Below are 19,452 nucleotides of genomic sequence, written 5' to 3' on the forward strand. Positions count from 1 at the left end.
AGGGGAGGGATTTCCTTGTTCTGTTTGTTCCCGCTGGGGGATCTGGCATTGGCCACTTTGGGAAGACAGGACACTGGGCTAGATGGACCTTTCATCTGACTCAGTCTGGCTGCTCTTATGTCCATAGTAGAGAAATGTTCCAAAGATTTACTCCTGCATTAGCAAGATTAGGAGCTGTAGTGGAGGTAATGTTCCTGTTTTTAATACTCAGTTAATCTCCTCATAAGAACATAAGAACGGCCGTACTGGGTCAGACCAAAGGTCCATCTAGCCCAGTAGCCTGTCTGCCAACAGTGGCCAGCACCAGGTGCCCCAGAGAGGGTGGACCGAAGACAATGATCAAGCCATTTGTCTCCTGCCAGCCCTCTCCAGCCTCTGACAAACAGAGGCCAGGGACACCAATTCTATCCCCTGGCTAATAGCCTTTTATGGACCTAACCTCCAGGAAATTCTCAATGCAAGACTCAGTGCACCCATCTGTGAGCATGCACAAGGAGTGACTACAGAGCTTCTTACTGGGGAACTGTGGTTAAGGGAACAGGTGAGATCGTTGTTTACCAACTCCTGTAAATGAGTAACCAGTCTGATCCTCACCCCGCCCTGAAAGCATTACACTGATATGAGCCCAGCACCGAAACTGCAGAAACCACCTTTGCGTTCCGCTTCTCTCTGGGCAGAACAAGGCTTCCTGGTGTAAAACCGTCAATTACGGAAAAGGGGAAGGGCACCAAAGGAATGAAGCTTCTAGTGACCTGTAAAGCTCAGAGGTCACTCCTACATTTGCAGCTTTTTCTTGTATAAAGCCAGAAAACATGGCAGGGTTTGTTGAGGGTGAAAAGATGGTTTTGACTGATAGAATCACAACGCTCCAAGCTGAGATACTGTACTTGTGATTGTTCAGAAATCCTGCCAAATAAACACCAGCCTCCCTTGCCTGGGGGGCCTGCCACTCATTCTATGTTCCTGTGGGAATGGATTGAAGGGGGCAGTGGGAAGGTGGCTGTGGAGAAGGGGGGGTCGGAAGGCGGCTGTTTGAAGGGGGCAGTGAGGGGGGGCTGGTCACATGTCCAGGGCACTTGGAGGGCAGCTGTTGGAAGGGGCACTTGGGGGGCAGCTGTTGGAAGGGGGCAGTTGGGGGCGGCTGTTGGAAGGGGCACTTGGGGGGCAGCTGTTGGAAGGGGGCAGTTGGGGGCGGCTGTTGGAAGGGGGCAGTTGGGGGGCGGCTGTTGGAAGGGGACACTTGGGGGCGGCTGTTGGAAGGGGGCAGTTGGGGGGCGGCTGTTGGAAGGGGACACTTGGGGGCGGCTGTTGGAAGGGGCACTTGGGGGGCGGCTGTCTGCAGGCTGGGGCAGTCCAGCGGGCCAGGTGTTACTGAGATGGTGGCTGCTGACGGGTGGGCGCTGCGCAGCCCCAGAGGAGCCCTGACACCCGGGGGTGCTGGTTTGAAGTGAGACTCCCCCAGCAGGGAACCGTGGGTGCCTTGGCCCCACCCACCACCCCTCAGGAAGCCTCTGCCCCGCCCCCTTCAGCCCCACCCCCTTCTCTGCCCCGCCCCTCCCTCTGCCTCTGCTCATCTCCCCCTCTGCCCCGCCCCCTCCACCTGCCTCTGCTCCTCTCGCCCTCTGCCCCGCCCCTTCCATCTGCCACTCAGCTCCCCCGCCCCTCCCCCAGCTCCGCCCCTCCCACTTGCCTCTCTGCCCCGCCCCCTCCCTCTGCCTCTGCTCATCTCCCCCTCTGCCCCGCCCCCTCCACCTGACTCTGCTCCTCTCGCCCTCTGCCCCGCCCCCTCCACCTGCCACTCAGCTCCCCCGCCCCTCCCCCAGCTCCGCCCCTCCACCTGCCGCTGTGCCCCGGGGCGGCTGGAGGCCGGCCCGGCTCTCGCGAGATTTGCGGCGCGGCCTCGCCGGCGCGCGGCGCGCGGGTCAGTCAGTCAGTCAGTCAGGGAGCGCGCGGGTCAGTCAGTCAGTCCGCGCTCGGTCTGTCTGTCGGTCTGTCCGCCATGTCGCTGGCGGGCCCCGCGCCGCGCTGGGCGCCCACGCACGTGCAGGTGACGGTGCTGCGGGCCCGGGGGCTGCGGGCCAAGGGCGGCGGCGGCAGCGACGCGTACGCGCTCATGGCGCTGGGCAAGGAGCGGTTCGCCACGTCGGTGGCCGAGCGCTGCCTGGGCGCGCCCGAGTGGCGGGAGGAGGCCGCCTTCGAGCTGCCGCCGCCGCGCCGGCCGGGCGCCGCCGAGCCCCGCCTGCAGCTCACCGTGCTGCACCGCGCGCTGCTCGGCCTCGACAAGTTCCTGGGCCGCGCCGACATCGGCCTGGCCGCGCTGCTGGACGAGGGCGGCCGCCGCAGCACCCGGTGAGCCGGGGGGGGGGGGTGCGCCGGGCCCGCCCCGCCCCTCACCGCCCCCCCCGGGGGTATCCGCCCTAGAGACCCTCTCCCGGGGGGGTGCGGGCCTGCCCCGCCCCCCGGGGGTATCCGCCCTAGAGACCCTCTCCCGGGGGGTGCGCTCTGGGCCCGCCCCCCACCGCCCCGCCCCCCCGGGGGTATCCACCCTAGAGACCCTCTCCGGGGGGGTGCGCTCCGGGCCCGCCCCCCACCGCCCCGCCCCGCCCCCCCGGGGGTATCCACCCTAGAGACCCTCCTGCACGCACGTCCCGCCCCCCACCGCCCCGCCTCCGGGGGTATCCGCCCTAGAGACCCTCTCCGGGGGGGTGCGCTCCGGGCCCGCCCCCCACCGCCCCGCCCTAGAGACCCTCTCCGGGGGGGTGCGCTCCGGGCCCGCCCCCCACCGCCCCGCCCCCCCGGGGGTATCCACCCTAGAGACCCTCCTGCACGCACGTCCCGCCCCCCGGGGGGGGGTCTGACTTCCCCTCTCCCGGGGCGGCCCGGGTTAGCCCGTGGGCCCAGGACACCTCGGACACGTTGCCGAATCGAGAGACTCGTGGGCAACCCTCCCCCCCCAGATGCGGTGGAGAAAAAAAGTGGGGGCCCCATTATGTAACCGGAAAGGAAAGGGAGGGAGTGGGCAACCCCCCCACCCACCCCCAGATGTGGTGGAGGGGAAAAAAAAGGGGGGGCCCCGTTATGTGAAAGGAAAGGGAGGGAGGAAAGGTGACTTTAAAAATGAGTGGGCCTGTGGCACTTTGGAGACCCCCCAAAAGTGTGTGCGCGCACATGTATAAATCTTGCAACAGGATCGGTTCCCGGGGAAGCGTTGCAAGTTGGGGACGTCCTCATTCAGACCCTCATTTACGGCATGCGCCGTGTGCCATCGTAAATGCGGGCTGAGGACGTAAGTCGGGGGGTGTCAGCCCCTTCTACACTTACAACTGTTTCTGTAAGTGCAGGGGGGTCGGAACTCAGGCGGTCGCAAGTCAGGGGCCTCCTGTAGATAGATTTATGGAAGTTAGGCCCATCAGTGGCTATTAGCCAGGATGGGTAGGGATGGTGTCCCTAGCTTCTGTTTGCCAGAAGCTGGGAATGGGTGACAGAGGAGGTATCACTTGATGATTCCCTGTTCTGTTCATTCCCTTTGGGGCATCTGACATTGGCCACTGTCGCACACAGAACATTGGGACCTTTGGTCTCGTCCAGTCTGGCTGCTCTTCTGTTCTTAGGAGCTTTCATGGGTAAAACCCACTTCATCAAATGAACTGGAAGCCAAGTGAGAGAGCAAACCAGGGAATATACACTTGAATAACAAGGAGAGAATCCGAGAAATAGGGGAGCTGTACATCAGCTGAAATTCTCCTGTGTGTTTTTGGGTAGGCAATGTTTCTGCTATTCCAGGGGTTCCCAACCTTTTTCAGTCCCCGTACCCCCTTGGCTTTTAGTAAACCTTCCTGTACCCCCTATTCAATATGAAAGGAAATAAATTCTAGACTCTAGAATCCACAACTTTTTTCACTAACACTACTACTTTTGGAATATTTCAATTAGGACAATCTAGTTATTTACCAAATATTCCCTGTACCCGCTAGACAAGCTTCTCGTACCCCCTGGGGGTACGCGTACCCCAGGTTGGAAATCCCTGTGCTATTCCATGGCAAAGTTAATCTGAATTTGGCAGGTGAGAGGAAGCCAATGGCTTAGCAAGTGGGTAAGGAGAGAGGAAGCTGTTGACATCGAGAGGGAGTGGAGAGCAGTTTCAGATTGCAGGATAAACACTTGAGCAGGTGTTTATGAAGTAATGTTGACATGGAAGTTGGATGTCATGAGGCATCTAAATTAACGTGCCATTGTGATGAATAGGAACAAATTATGTATCTTGGCTATATTACTGGAAATTTTGAGACAGAATCCGCTCTGCTTCTTGTGGATTTGCGTGTAATGATTCTTTCATGAGGGCTACAAATTTTTTTTTTAATTTAAAGCTTGGATTTAGGAGCATAGATGGTCAATTTGTGAAAAGACAAAGATATGGATTGATTGATTTGAAGGAAAATGATTTTTTAAAATGGCATTCTGAGACTTGATGTTCAGCTTCAAGTACTTTTCATCATATTCTTCCATTTATAAAATGAGAAAATGTTTTTCTGGCTCCTAATACTGCAGAATCAGTGCACAAAAAAGAGCCTATCACCAGCAGAAGGCTCTGCAGGTCAAATCAAGCCATGAAAGCACGTCCCTACAAAACAAAGTGTTCTGTACAGTACATTGGTATGTTTGCAATACAATTTACTTTCTTTGCAAACGGACATAGATAGGATCTCTGTGTCCCTTTTTATATGAGTGCCCGACACAGTTTGAATCCTGTGGGTCGAATCATACCATCCTTAAGGATAAGTGGGAGGATGAACAATGGAGTTCACAATAGGAATGAAGATTAATGTTTTCAAAATGCTTTGAAGACGACAGTGCCTTTTAGCTATGTGCTTATTAAACAATATGTGTTTGAAAGGTGGAGTTTTGTTCTGGTTTTAGTGTCTTTGCTTTTATGTACTCTGTATGTGTTTAACTACTCTTTAAGGCATCATTGCTTCCAAGAGGTTATTGGCTTCTGATTTTTCAAGCTGAATTAATAACTATGCACTGACTTATTGGAAGTGGTTTTAGTTAGGTCAAGCATATTAAAGGTGAAGTAAAAAGCATGTTTATTAGCATAGTTGTAAAATGAAAATTTATTTGCATCCCAACAGAAAAATTTTCCCTTGCTGTGCTTCTGTACCCTTCTGATACTGGGATGGAAATATCATTAATAATAAGATGACTTCAAAATTAGAGTGACTGTTCTCTTGTATGTGTTTCATAGCAGGAAAAATAAAACTTGCCATCAGCTTTCGATTTAGCAGATCTGTACTAGACCTGCTAAATTGAACCCTGGAATTTCGATCTCCCATTAAGTATAGACAAGGTCTTACACTGTCAATGATGGTGCCCACAGAGTGGACATGATCTATGGACAGAGGGAGCAAGTGTGAACACCATGTTTGGCAATATGTGTTTCATCGGCTTTTGGATGTCGAGACGTTTTATTGACAAAGCTTGGTAGTATAGACAATGGCAAAGTCTGACTGCTTGTGTTATTTAGAAGAAAAATCCTTTCCTTTGAAGAGATGAAACTGTCTTATTGACTCAGCGTTGAGGTCAGTCTTTGGCTAGTCATATCCGGGGAGACTAAAACTTGGGTTTATAGGTTAGTCAATGTATGTTTTTTAACTTTTTTTCTGTTGTGGAGGCACTATGGGTTAGTGGGAAGTTTTCCGTTTTGAGATACTTGGCTTTTGCATATGAGTCTTTGAAAAGAAGCAGTCATGGTTAGCACTGAGAAGAGTAAAGTTACCTAAAAATATTTGGCATGTTTGTAAAGGCCAATTATTTAGGTGAAGAATGAAAGTGTTGTACAATCCAAGTCAAACACTCTTGTTCTTAATAAATAAATACCTTTAAAGGACATAATCTCCCGGAATAGTAGCTAATTCAATAAAGTATTAGGTTCGGTTAACTGTGTAATGGAAGCTATATGAAGTTAAAGATTTTTCTTGCTAGCCTTGTACAGTTAGGTCAAAATTACTTGAGTATTTTCTGTTTTAATGTAAATGTTCTTGGCTGCTCTGAAATTAGTAAGATTATGGTTTCTACTGTGAGATTATTCTTAATGGAATAACTATGACTAACACACAAACCACATTACAGACTAATGCTTGTTAGTGAGTGGTTTTTTTGTTTTTGTTTTTTAACTCACAGGAGTAGCAAGATCAGCTGCTAAGTAATCTCAGGAGGGCCAGTTTGGCCTTTATCTTCACAAAAGTGATAGATTTGGCAGCACTCGCCTCTTGTAAACTATGTCCATGCAAAGCCTCCTCTCAAAAGACTGACAGCCATGAATGCTGGGTTTGGTGTAGTTTTCTTCCAGGGGCTAATGCTTTTTTAAAAGCCCTGAACTGAAATGAGGCATACAGGAACATTGGCACCAGCTTGGCCCATAAGCAAATGCTTGGTGGTTCTTGACAAAGCTGTGTAGCAGTCTGTGGAAGAGCTCTCAAACATAAATGTCTAATGAAGAATGTAGCTGTTTCTCAAAATGCATTGGGAAAGATGGCATATGACATGCTTTTGCCTGCAGGCAACACGCTGCAATAGATAGCAGTGTAGGATTCTTCCAGGTTTGTTTTTATGAAAAGATCTAAAGAAAATTAAGAACAAACCTAGTAATGCCTCTAGGAAAGCAAAATTTTGTCAACTCTTTTCATATTGTGCTTCTTACATTGAACCTTCCTTGTCATTGGCTGTTGGCTACTAGATTTGTTTTAAATTTTGTTGAAGAGGATATGATAAAATAACCCACCATTTTCATTTGAACTTTTTCTTCTTATCCTTCCACTATGTCTACATTATGGACTGTACAGCAGCACAATTGTACTGCCTCTGTAAGGCTCCTGTGTAGCTGATTTGTGCTGGCAGGAGAGAGCTCTTAGGTCGGCATAATTATATCTTCCCAAAGGCATGACTGCAGGAGAGTGTTTCCCACTGACCTAGAGCTGTCCATGTTGGCACTTTCTTCGGTCAGGAGTGGCTTTTTTTGATTTTACACACCTGCCTACCCGTGTAGAAATGCCCTTAGTTACAGTACACAGAGTATATATAATCTTGGCAGTGACTGTTGACATGCACATTGCTCACTAAGTAGTCTGTGGGGAAGGTGCCTACAGTTTCTTGCATCATAATGCAGAGATTGTGTGGCTGAAAGTAAATAGCTATTACTTGCACAATGTTTCCTAGACATGACGGCTGAACTTAAGATGATAGAAGTTGCATTCCTTTAAAAAAAAAAAAAAAAAAAAAAAAGCTTTAAATATTCAACATTAAACTGGGATCATTTGCCTGCAATGTGGCTCTGTGGGCCTGGCCCTCCTCCCCATCATGGGCCAGGGCTGCTTCGGCCAGGCTGGGCCGCCGATTAACCATAACCGGTAAACTTCCTAGTTCACCATTCACATCCCTATCTTCTGCCAACAGTAAGCTCTCTGGTCCTTGTGCTAGACATGAAAAAGTTTCCCAGCTAGCTTGTTTTGTTTTTCTTTTTCCCCTCTGCCATATTTTTCTGTGGCTTGCTTTATGGTTTACTAAATATATCTAATCCATTAATGCTGTTCTGCACTTTTGTGATCTTTCATGGATTTATCTATATTGGAAAGTCTATTAAAAACACCCTGTAATTATAAGCTATTTTTGCTTAACTAGAGTTGGTTTTTAAAGCTTGTTTAAAATGTTCTCTCTTTTGCAGGTGGTATACTCTTCACTCCAAACCAGGCAAGAAAGAAAAAGAGAGAGGAGAAATTGAGGTGGATATTCAATTCACGAGGAGCAACATGACAGCCAGCATGTTTGATTTATCCATGAAAGACAAGTCCCGGTCTCCGTTTGGAAAGCTGAAAGGCAAACTCAAAGGAAAGCGGACCAATGGATTGCCTGACACTGCTTCCGCCATCATTCCCAGCATCACTCACTCACCAGCTGATAGTGAAGAGGAATCACCTGAGAAAGACAAGAAAAAATCCAAGTTCAAAACCCTGTTTTCTAAACCTGGTTTGCAGAAAAACTCCCTGTCCCAGTCCATGTCAGTTTTACCTCCTTTTCAGACAGTGACCGAGAAAGTTAGGCTTAAACCTAGTGACTTTCAGTCAAAATGGGGGGATGATGATGATGAAGAATCTGCTTCTCCAAATTCAGAACGTGAGTATTCCCCCGCACAGTAGTAATACAGTTTAGTATCTTAAATCTTTGTTCAAAAGAGGGTAGCTTTGATACGATTGTTAATTAAAAAAAAATTGGTCTGTTAGGGATGTAAGTGACTAGTCGACTAGATGCTTCCCCCCCCGTGCTGCCTCTGTCAGAAAGAGACAACGAGGGTGGGGGGTGGGAGGGAGATGAGCGGGTGCTGGGGGGAGCTGGCTTAAGCCGGTTCCCTCCAGCTCCATGGAAGGGGCAGGGGCTCAGCGTCAGCATTCCAACTTTGAGATGCACAAAAGCCTCTGCTGGGGCTCTTGTACATTTCAAAGCAGAAGTGCAGTTTGGAGCTGGGGGGCTCTGAGTGCCCTGCTGGCTCCAGGCTCCATGCGTGCGCTGCTTCTTTGAAATATACAAGAGCCCCAGCAGGGGCTTTTGTGCATTTCAAAGATTGAAATGCAGAGATATCGCAGATGTACCTAAACTATGGAAGGAGCACAGTGGGGTCTGGGCCAGTCCCCTGGGGTGGGGAAGAGCGCGGGAGGAGAGTACCAGCAGCCCCACTAACCCCATCCCCAGCTCTGTTCCAGTTCTGCCTGCAGCAGAGTTCTTAGTCCTGTGCCCAGCTTGGTCTGTCGAGGCTGCAGGCCACACTGGGCCAAGGGCCTGGCTTCAGGCTTCCAGCTTCCACTACAGCCTGGCTGTGGCCCCACTCTTAGCCCTAGACTGTCCCCTCCAGCTGCAGTCCCAGTGTCCCCTAGCTGTGGTCCCAGCCTTCATTCCCCCTCCCCCCATTTGCTTCTGTCCAAGTCCCCTGGCTCTGGATTGGGGAGTAAAGAGTGGACTGATCCTCAAGTTGGGGGACCATTGTCTTAGGGAAATTTTTTTCATTGCTTGAATGACCTTTTTTTTTTTCTTTTCCAGAGGCCTTTGGAAACAAAGCTGAAGATAATTCACTTCATGTTCCTGTACTCATGGCTCATAAGAGAACAGCAAGTGAAGACAATAAGCAACTAAGCCAAATAACTTCCAGCAACACCAAGAAAGAAGGGCTCTCCTTATTCAGTGGCCTTAAATCTAAAAATCCTGATCCCGATCCCACATCCCGATCCAATGTGTGTATCAATGGCAATCATGTTTATAGGCAGGAAGGTGAAACGAAAAAGGAAACTCTGTCAAAGGAGAATACTCCTTCCTCTTCCCCTCAAATGTTCAGGAAAATCCAGCCCTCTGAATCAGAAGAAAACTTGTCTTCCAAATCCACTAAGGTACACGAAAAATCAGGAAGAATTTCTCCTATTAGAGGTTTACCCGGGTCTCCCTCACTGGAGTCCTTTAAGTCTATGACCCTGCCATCATACAAACTGCTTAGTGGTGGTGATTTACTGGAAAATAGTGCTCCATTGAGTTTAGAAATGACAAAAGAAGAAACTAAAGAAGAAAAAAAACAGGAGAATAAGAAGACTTTGTTGTCTCTAGTCACAGGAAGAAAGGAAATAGTGAAAAACAGCAATGTAGAAAGTATGTCTGACATGACTTTAAAGAAGAGAGAAGCCAATCCTCTTGAAGAAAAGAAGAATGAAAAAGAGGTAAAACCTATTGAAATCCCTAAGGACAGCAACCAAGCAAGTACTTCAGAAAACAGCAACATAGCAGATGTCCCCAAAAACAAGCAATCGCGTAACCCTTTTGACGAGGCGGTCACGGAAGAACAGAAACCAGAAAAGTCTGCAGCCTCTGCAAGGACAATCCAAACCAAAGCTGTCAAACCCAGGTGAGTCTTGTTAGTTTTCAGTTTCAAATACTGATATAAAGCACAGCAGACATATAGTTAGGCGTACCACTTCCTGCCCCAACGTAATATTTCTGTAGCTGTTGTCCTCTACAACATTTTTTTTTTTTTGGTGGTGGACTTGTGTGTTTCACCACTAGATGCAAGCTAAACCAGATATACATTTATTAAGATTTTTGGTAAGAATGGAAGTTAATATTTATAATGAATTCAACTTCTTACAGGTGAGTATGCACTACCATAATGTTTTTAGAGCCTGTATCTTTTCAGATAGTGTGGAATCATTTATTCCATGTTGTTCTATTAATCCAAAACAAAAAACGCCTTACTAAGTTTGATAGTATGATAAAAGGCTGAAATATCTTTAACTAAGCCTTTCCCTGTACCTATTGCTTTGGCCTGGAGAATGGCAAATCTTGGACCACATCTGCCACTGGCATCATTTGCTGTTTCATTAAGTATATTTCTGTGGTTCTGTGTGACTTTTTTCAGAAATTCTGCCCTGTGACTTGCTCATAAGAAGCATAGCCTTACTAACAAGTATCTTGTGTTCCCTGTAAGCTGTGCATTTGTGCAGTCTCTCAGGATAAATTCAGATGACAACAGCTGATTCGCAGAGCAGCCACAACTAGATTTTGTTTTTTTTATTGGGGGGGGGGGGCGCGGCGGCACACTTGTACTTGCTTCAGTGCACCTAAAAATTATTCCACACATGAATGGGGGAAAACCACCCATGGATGGAAAAGATTAGAGGAAACATTGATCCCAAGCTATCTTTAACACTACATTTTAAGTTACATTTGTTTGAATACCTTGTGTGTAAATGTAAACGTCTTAAACTATTATGCTATTAATACTTATGTCCTGGATGCCAATGAATGTACAATTGCTTTAAAAGTAGATTGTGCTAGTAATCTTTGATTTGCATGTGGCAAACTTTCCAACAGAAGTTTTTAGCATCATAAGTATTGGTATTACATACATAAATATTTAAACATACATTTTATTTCAAGCTTGGTTGATTGGTCCGTTAAACTCTTAAATCCTTGCAGTTTCTTTGCAGGTTTTGTGAAATCTGCCTTTAAGACTTGTCTTTGCCTGTCTCTCACATGTTGCATCTGCAACTGACATGCAAGTTTTTTGTCCCTTTTACAGACTGGGAGTGTCTTCAGAGGATGAAACCAAAGCCACGCTTGCTACATCTGTACCTAATTCCCTTCCTGCTTTCCCTTCTGCACATCATTCTAGTAGTGACAGTAACCTTTTTGCTTCTAAAGTGGAACAAAAATTTAAAGCACCAGACTCTGCAAACTCTAGTATGTCTCTTCCTCCATCTCTTGGTACTGGACAATGCTTTAATGACAATAACATGTTAATTTCTGACAAGGGACAGGAATCCAAAACACAAGACTCTGAAAGCTTCACTAATCCTCTTCTGCATTTCCCTCATCCTCCCACAACTCTGGGACATGGTTCTCCTCCTCCCCTTTCTTCTCACCTTTCTGTTGACATTAACCCTTTTGTATCTAACCTGGGACAGGAATCAAAAGGGCAAGACCTCAAAAGCTTTACTAGTCCTCCCTCTTCTTTCTCCCTTCCTTCTGCTGTTTCTAGCAAAAGCAGAGGCATTAAGCAGTCAGTGACCGTCCCCCTTGCTGAGCTGGAAAATACTGATTCCAGCAGAAGTCATGCTGCAGCTTTAGACAGAGAGCAGCATGAGAGAGGGCACCCTGATCAGTGTGAAGAAAGGTTTACTACAGATCTAGCCACAATAGACAAGAGAGAAGGGTTTGCCCCTGTGCTGGATATGGAGTGCTACCCTTCATTTAAACTCAGTGATGAAAGTAGGAATTCTATTCAGAACAATGAGAACACTGTTCTGGATGACGTTGAAACCAACAGTACAAGTGCTGAAATGTGGAAAGACTGCAGAGAACCAACTTCTCTCTCCCAATCTAATTATAGCCTTTCACCTGAGAAGGCTGTGGTACAGCCATCTTCTCCTGAAAGCAAATTAAATGAGGAGCAAGAAATATGCAGTGAAAAGAAAATTGAGCGTTCTCACAAAATGGGAGAATTTGGGCTCACATTAGAGTCCAAGGCAACTCATGCTGTCAAAAGTGGCTCTTCCCTTCAAGTGGAGCTGCCAAAACCAATCCCGAGAGTTCACACATTGCTCCCTAAGGACACTAACAAGTCAGAGGATGTTACTGAACTCAGTCCTCTATTTGCAAAGCCAAAGCCTACACCTAGAAAGGCTGTAAAACTAAATAAGTGTGTACCTGTTTCTCTGACTGACAGAATGAAAGACCAAGAGATGCTTATTCCATCTGACAGCAGCATGTCTGGGTCTGGATTTGTGTTTCATAATGGGAATCCCTTGAACCCACATGAAAACCCAGCAAGTGACAGCTTATTAAAAACTGCCACTCTGTCAACTATACATCTTGGCAAAGATGATAGCAATAATGGACACTTAAAACACAAAGCTTATGGTCATGATGATTCATTGTTTGACTGTAGGACAGATCTGAAGGCTGCCTTTCCAGATACTGCTGATCAGAATCTAACGCTGGTTGGCCTTCCAGTTATTCCAGAAGTAGGATCTGACGATGAACTCCTAGACAATTATAAAAAGAATAATGAAACAACAGCAATTGATAGACGTTTTCCAAATACTGAAAATCAGTGTCTTGAAAATACTGACAATTCATTGTCAGTTACTGAAAACAAACTGAGTTCAGATATAAGCTCTACTGATAGAGCAAGTATATTGCTTCAGGAAGAGAAAGATGGCTCTGAAGATACTTTTACATCTAGCAAATCATCCAAATTAAAATCAGAAGTAGACATTCATAGTGCAAGCAACAAGATTAGTGAGTTGGGTTTAGATACGCTGTCGTACCCCAGCGAGCATGAATGTGGTGTTGAGGAACAGGAATGGAAGGAATCTAGCAGTATTAAAGAAAATAGGAAGAGTGATTTTTTTGAGCCCACTGAAAAATCAATTTCTTTTACCTCCCTGTCCAGTTCTTCTCAACTCTCCGCTTTTTCTAGTTCCCTCCAATCTGGCACTTGCAACAGTACTAGAGCAGAATCAGTGAAAAAGCAACCGGCAGAGAGCTTCAGTGATAAAGCTGAAAATGCAGGCAAGAAGAAGCTGCTTCAGGCATGGGTTTCACCCTCTGAGACATTTCCCAATCGAACACAGCAGAGTGATGGAAGTGTGCCTGTTAAGCACAGGTGAGAATGTGGGGAAATACATAGAAAATTCTTGTTACAACAAGAAAAAAAGTATTTATTGTACATAAATGGTATAGTTTTTTTTCATTATGATGTGACTTCATACAATCTTAATTTGATCTGACTTATGGGCACAGTCAAAAATCTGTATAATATTGTACCAGTGAAAGATCATTGCCCCCTAAACTTAATTATAAAAAAAAAACCAGTGATTGCACCAAGCACAACTGTGCACCCGTAACTTTACAATGATCAGTGGGAGGGCTTTGTGCAGATCTAACCATCCCATACTGCTGTTATTTATAGCAGTTTGTTTACATTCAGGAACATTTTGGTGTTGACAGCTGGATCTGGCTAAAGTTTATACCGAGGCATCTAGTGTGCCTCATGCCACAATCTTCCATTCAGAGAAAATAAAAAATCTGCTGTCCAAGAGGGATTTGGCTTGTAGACTTTTAATTTTCCAGTTACCTTTTTTGCTTGTTTTTGAATGCAATAAAAATAAGTCAGCAGAGCAGACAGAGTACATGTGTGTGCATGTACAGCCAATGGAAGAGTATACTTGGAGGTAGAACTCCGCTCTGAAACTGAATTTCTTGTACCTTGAGGTGTATAAGAAAATTCATTAAATTCCCCCATGTTTAGTCTGACTGAATTTAGGAACCTGTTGGATGCTTTGCTTGTGATGGGATATCAAAATGTAAAGGAACTGCCTAAACAGGGTTGTGGTTTTGTTTCAGACCTCATCCTGTGAAGCCAATGAACACCACAGCAAATAATTTACATACAAAAAATTTGATTCCATCCACAAATGAAAAATGGATTGAGAGCAACAGAAAGGTATGAAAGAAATTGAAACTCAGGTTAGAGTGTAATATTGGTTATTGTAAACTCTATCGCTTCCAGGACACTCAACGTGCACTTGCCTCCTCAAGGTAACTTAGATTTTTTTTGGCTCTGACACTTGGACCATATCTGCTAAAAGATCTCCTTATGTTCTCTGTTTCCCAGGGTTGGGAGGCAGAAATTGAATTCATTTTTGTTCTTATTCACTGCACATAACTTCAGAGCATAAAGAGTCTCCTGATTGGGAGTCTCAAGGAACTGTGGCTGTACTACAGGAGTAAAGCCAGAAGTGCTCTTTGGTACCCTACTAAGATGGGTGGGTTGATGGGGAGGCTTGATTGTGAGCCAGGAAGATAGCTAGTAGGAGCGCCTCAGATGGAGGGTGACCGGGAACATGCTACTTTGGACTGACAACAGTGTGAGGGGTGAGGTCACCATAGCCTGGAGTCTGCTTACTGGGTGATCCTCCGGGATGGTGGCAGGTAGTCACTACTGATCTTCCTTTCAGCAGAGACTCCTGGGACCCATAACCTTGTAATTTGCTGCATTGGTAGCTTCCACAGTGGAGAATTTCCTCTGCAGTCTGAAAAGCCAAATGCCCATTTTCTAAAGCAGTAAAACGTCACCTCACAAAAATAGGTTCTGTTTCTAAAAGTGCATGGCTAAAAGCTTTCATCTTATTTCTCTTCCCCTGAGGTCTCTGAAAAGTATTGTCTTAGTGTTGCATAAGTTCTGATCCCTGGGAAACCATTAGATGAAAGGTCTTGAAAATCAGAGTGAAACATGCTCTGAGAGAATTCTGATTCCAAAATCCAGGCACTAACTGGATTTTTATGCGGGATTCCTTATCTTAAGGAATGTCTGTTTGCCTGCATGCCCTCCCCCAAATCTCAGCCTGGGACAGCTGACCTGGGCTCCTGCTTCAGTGCTGAAAATAGTCATGTAGATGTTACTGCTCAGGCTTTGGGACTTCTAAGTAAATGGTCACAAAAGAAAAATTTGACTGAAAGGTTGAATATTTTCAAGTAAACTGTGTGCTGCTCCTTCAGAGTCTAGAGAAGCCAGTTTTCTTAAGTGTCTGGGGTTTCCAGACCACACTTTGGGTGTGCAACAACAAAACTATTTTCTGTCTTGCTGTCCACACAGGGAGTTTTTTATCCATGTCTTTGGGCCTTTGATATCCCGGGGGCACAAATCATCTGCCCTTTCTTACGGACTCAAATTTACTCTTTACCCACATGCAAACCTAGCGTTCACATATTACTATAAATTACTGACATGTACTGAATTATAAAATTAAGGCTATGGAAAACTTGCATTTTGTTGCTGCAATGTTTCCTCTTCCAAATTTTGTCTCATTTTGAGTCCGTCTTCCCCTTTGAATAAATACCTTGGACTTCCTAAATCCTATAGTACCAGATATTCTTGGGCCTTAAAAGTGCAGTGCTTAAATATTCTTCCTGTTCCTTTCCTTTCCACATAATCTATTATTATAAAGCTCCACCTGACCACATTTTGGTAGTGCATGAACATCTGTTGTCCTTTCCAGCTGCCATTGTGAAGTGGCCTAACAGATGTGTGTCTGCAATAAGTTACATTTGTGTCACTTTACTTTGGTCTTGCAGCTTTTCCCTGTCATTGCTGGTGCTGCAAATGTGGCCGGCTTTAGCTCTGGGGAACTTGCTTTTCCTGTGTGCTAAAGTTGTAATGAGTAATAAATCCTGAAATTCCAGTTGTGTGAAATTTTAACAAGATGTAAAGTACAATAATTTCTTTGAAGAGCAAAGAAATTATTTTGGTAACCAATATTATTCCTGGAATTCTTCAGCCTTACCTGAATACAAAGATCATTGGGCAATCTTCTCATATTACAGTAAAACACTTAGTTCTGCGCTGACTCTGTGTCTTTTTTCTCTCCAAAAGAAATATGATCCTTCAGACCCTGCCTATGCTTATGCTCAGTTGACACATGATGAGCTGATCCAGCTGGTATTGAGACAGAAGGATACCATTACAAAGAGAGAGCTCCAGGTGCGGGAGCTAGAAGACTACATTGATAACTTGCTTGTCAGAGTCATGGAAGAAACCCCCAACATTCTTCGGGCTACGTCTCAAATGCAAAAAGCTGGAAGGATATAAAACCTCTACCAATAAACCTGGCTAAAGGACTGAACTCCCATCTTGTTGTTCAAACTTCACAGGTAGATCATGTGACGCTACTGATGTTTTGGTACCTGCTACCTACAAAACAGTCACCTTTCTGTGTCTCTTGCAAAAGTTGATTCTACTTATCTGGAGGCCAGTTAATAATTATACCAGGTCTTGAACACATAAGCCAAAAATACAATAGTCAGAAGTTTTCCACCTTTCTTTCTGGTAGGCTGTAAATATTTTCTCACCACCTGGGAAGCACTGTTAAAGAAACTGATTGTAGGCTTGAGATTCATGAGGCTCTGAAGGTTTTTTTTAAGTCTTTTCTCAGTGAGACACTAATGGTTCTTGGCTTTTGAATTTCTGTAATTTAGTAGTACTGAGAATTTAGCTTAAGGGTTGGGGTTTAAAAACTGAACCATGTTCTCAATCTGAGAAACAATAGTTCTTAAATATGATTTAAGTTGTGCAATATAAGTCATCACATACACTAATCCAAGCATTTGATTGCTGTGTTCAGATAATTATATTACAGAAGTTGGAATGCTCTCCAGAAAGAGGTTTTGGTAACCATAAGTGGCCTTATTCTAAATCTGTAAAATTGGACGGCATTTAAATCTACGTGAAAATGTGATTTGTACTAGCCAAGTGCCTGCCTCTCATTTTGGGAAGGGAAGTACCAAGCCTGTGTAAATCTAATGGTGAAAAATTCAAAGCGGTGCTCTGAGCAGACTCTTCAATGCAACAAAAATCAAACAAAGTTGCACTTGCCATCTTCCTAGAGGATTAAAGAACAGGTATGAAATATAGACCATGTAGTGGTCTGAATTGGGAGCTGTTTTGTTTCATAGCCATCGTATTCCTGATTTGAAGGTGGTGGTTCAAACTGGGGGGCAAACAGCGCCACACAGTTCACTCTGTATCCTGTATAAACATGTATGCACCTGTGTCCCTTGTGGTATAGGTGCTTAGTTTGTTTATGTTGCTATGCACAGCAAGTCATGTGATGACTTTTATATTGTGCCACTCAAGATCAGATTTTCAAACATGCTGTATTTGGGAAACTAGGATGTATGTAGCTGATTTGTATGAAACCTACATTGGGTAAATATGTGGATAAAGTAAAAGGCATATGTGACATGGTTCTCTTAATAAAGGAACATTCAAATGGTGTCTTAAAAATGTCTAGTTCCCTGTAATAAGATGTGGTTGAGAATGTTAGAATAAGTTTTATTTGAAGTGTAATTAGAAGACATTGTGCTGCTATTCTGCAAGATAATCTGATACCTCTGTCTGAATCATTTGCCTTAGTCTGCTGTAATTATGCAGTGTGCTATGGGATATGCATTTCTCATGTATATCTGATAACAAACAGCAAGACACCAATAAACAATCATTTTAGAAGGCTTACTCCAAATCATTCTTTTAGGATAGCGATGATAAGAATCTTCAGGAAAATTCAGCACTTTGATGGAAAGTTGTGATTTGTATTCAACATTAATTTGTATCCACACTTAATGTTGGGACTGAATCTTTTTTTTTTTTTTTTTTGGTGGCAAGCGCTCAATTTTAACATCTGTGTCACAGCTCTCAAATTGGCTTCTTGAAGGCAGAGAGGGTTAGTGATACAATATTACTTTTGATAATCTGTTTTAAGATCCAACATGTATTGTGAAACAATAAAAACAACAACTCTACCCTTCATCCAGGTGAAAGGTTCCATTAAGTCTTCCCCAAAGTTGAGTGATGATTCACCCATAGTTTAGGAGGGCACAGTTTCACAGTATTCCTTACATTAGAGCACTTTAATGACAGGTGAGACTAGTTGAATTTCCTGTTAAGACTTTTATTAGTCTAACATTCAATAGTTTCACAAAATGCTGGAGACTACTGTACATTTTTCTCAGATGCTGTATTTTGTAGTAAAACCTAATTTATTTTAATAAAAGAAATGTATGTTTACTGGAATCAGTATGAATGAATATATATGCTGTTCTGTGTATTTGTAAAGACTGACTTGTGATTATAAAAGTTCTGTATAAGTAAGGCTTAACTTCCCTATCATACAAGGTTCCTTCAAGGAAAACCATAAATGAAATAACTCTTAATACTATGAATGAAAGATTTAAGGTTTGTAATGTTCCTTTTAGGGCCTCGGGTACTTAGTCGTAGTAATGAGTGTTTGAGCAGATGACTTCAGGTCAGGGGTAAGTTTCCCTATCCCAGACAATATGCATGCAACTAGCTATCTTCCACTGAAAATGACAGCTGCTTGTGCCTTGAAATAGTGTGGAAGAAGAAACATCAGTTTCAATTGCCTCTATGCTACTGAATTGTAGCTGTATCTCACTTTACAAAACTGCCTTCAGGACTTGATTCCATAGCTTGCCAACTGTATGAGAGCTGTGGAGATCTCTATTCTTTGGTGCCTTTTGAGCAGTAGCTAAACATTCTGAATTTGAAACTGGTGTTATCATAGTGGTTGGACTTGCTTTATATTCTAAACTAATGTGAACTAATCCAATGAGCTGAAGTGATTTTTTTTAAACAGTTGTACTCCTGTTGTGGTATTAAGGTACACCTCCAGCAGCTGCAGCCATTGTTAGTAATATTGCACCTGCTGCTTTAGGGAAAAATACTTCACAAAGATGTTTATCATTAACCAAATACATTCTTATCTTGAGAGAGCTTTAACCCTATGGTTTTAATATTTGCTGATAACATTCCACTTACAGTTCTGATGTTCTGCTTCCAAAATGGGACCATAGAATTTTATTGGGGTCTTTTATACCAGTTGTAGCTTGGAGTCTGTCGGCCAGAAGGTTATTTGGTTGCTCTTACACACTGAGGCTTGATCTCTTGGTTGCAATCTGGTATCTCTCGTTTACTGATGAGATTTGGGCACTGCCAGGAGAGAGAGTGGTCCTTTGCAGGCCATTCTGCTACTTGATTAGCTGTAGAAAAAGTTGCACAATCTTATTGTACCTTGAAATGTTCATTGGCAATGTTGTTTGAAGGGTTTTAGTATACAAAGACTGGACATTTTATTGAGCCAAGGTATTTAATATGAATACTCATAAGATTATAAAGCTTTTTTCCCCCCAAACACCTGTACAGTTCCTTATTGAATGTTTAATATTGAAAGATCCAAATGTATTTTTATGTTTATATTTTCTGCTTTGTTAGTTTGGGTACTTCTTGGTTTTAAAACTGACATTCTCTTTTATGGAACACTAAAATAAAAACTTTTAATTCAG

At 44.4% G+C, this 19,452-nt stretch overlaps 1 protein-coding gene across 2 annotated transcripts; it reads left to right on the forward strand.

Annotated features, from left to right (window-relative positions):
- Positions 1-1,897: 1,897 nt before the first annotated feature.
- Positions 1,898-19,452, forward strand: RAB11FIP1 (RAB11 family interacting protein 1). 2 transcript variants are annotated; one of them, XM_075910633.2, is made up of 6 exons: positions 1,898-2,349; positions 7,721-8,169; positions 9,088-9,937; positions 11,111-13,198; positions 13,939-14,038; positions 15,968-19,452. In XM_075910633.2, exons 1-6 carry the CDS (start codon positions 2,000-2,002, stop codon positions 16,181-16,183), a joined length of 4,053 nt encoding a protein of 1,350 aa, XP_075766748.2. In that variant the 5' UTR covers positions 1,898-1,999; the 3' UTR covers positions 16,184-19,452. The 2 variants fall into 2 exon arrangements, with proteins under 2 accessions (XP_075766748.2, XP_075766751.1); XM_075910636.2 differs by having other exon boundaries at positions 1,911-2,349; positions 13,013-13,198.

Source organism: Pelodiscus sinensis, chromosome 28, assembly GCF_052426305.1.
Source record: "Pelodiscus sinensis isolate ZL-2025 chromosome 28, ASM5242630v1, whole genome shotgun sequence".
Taxonomy (NCBI): Eukaryota; Metazoa; Chordata; order Testudines; family Trionychidae; genus Pelodiscus; species Pelodiscus sinensis.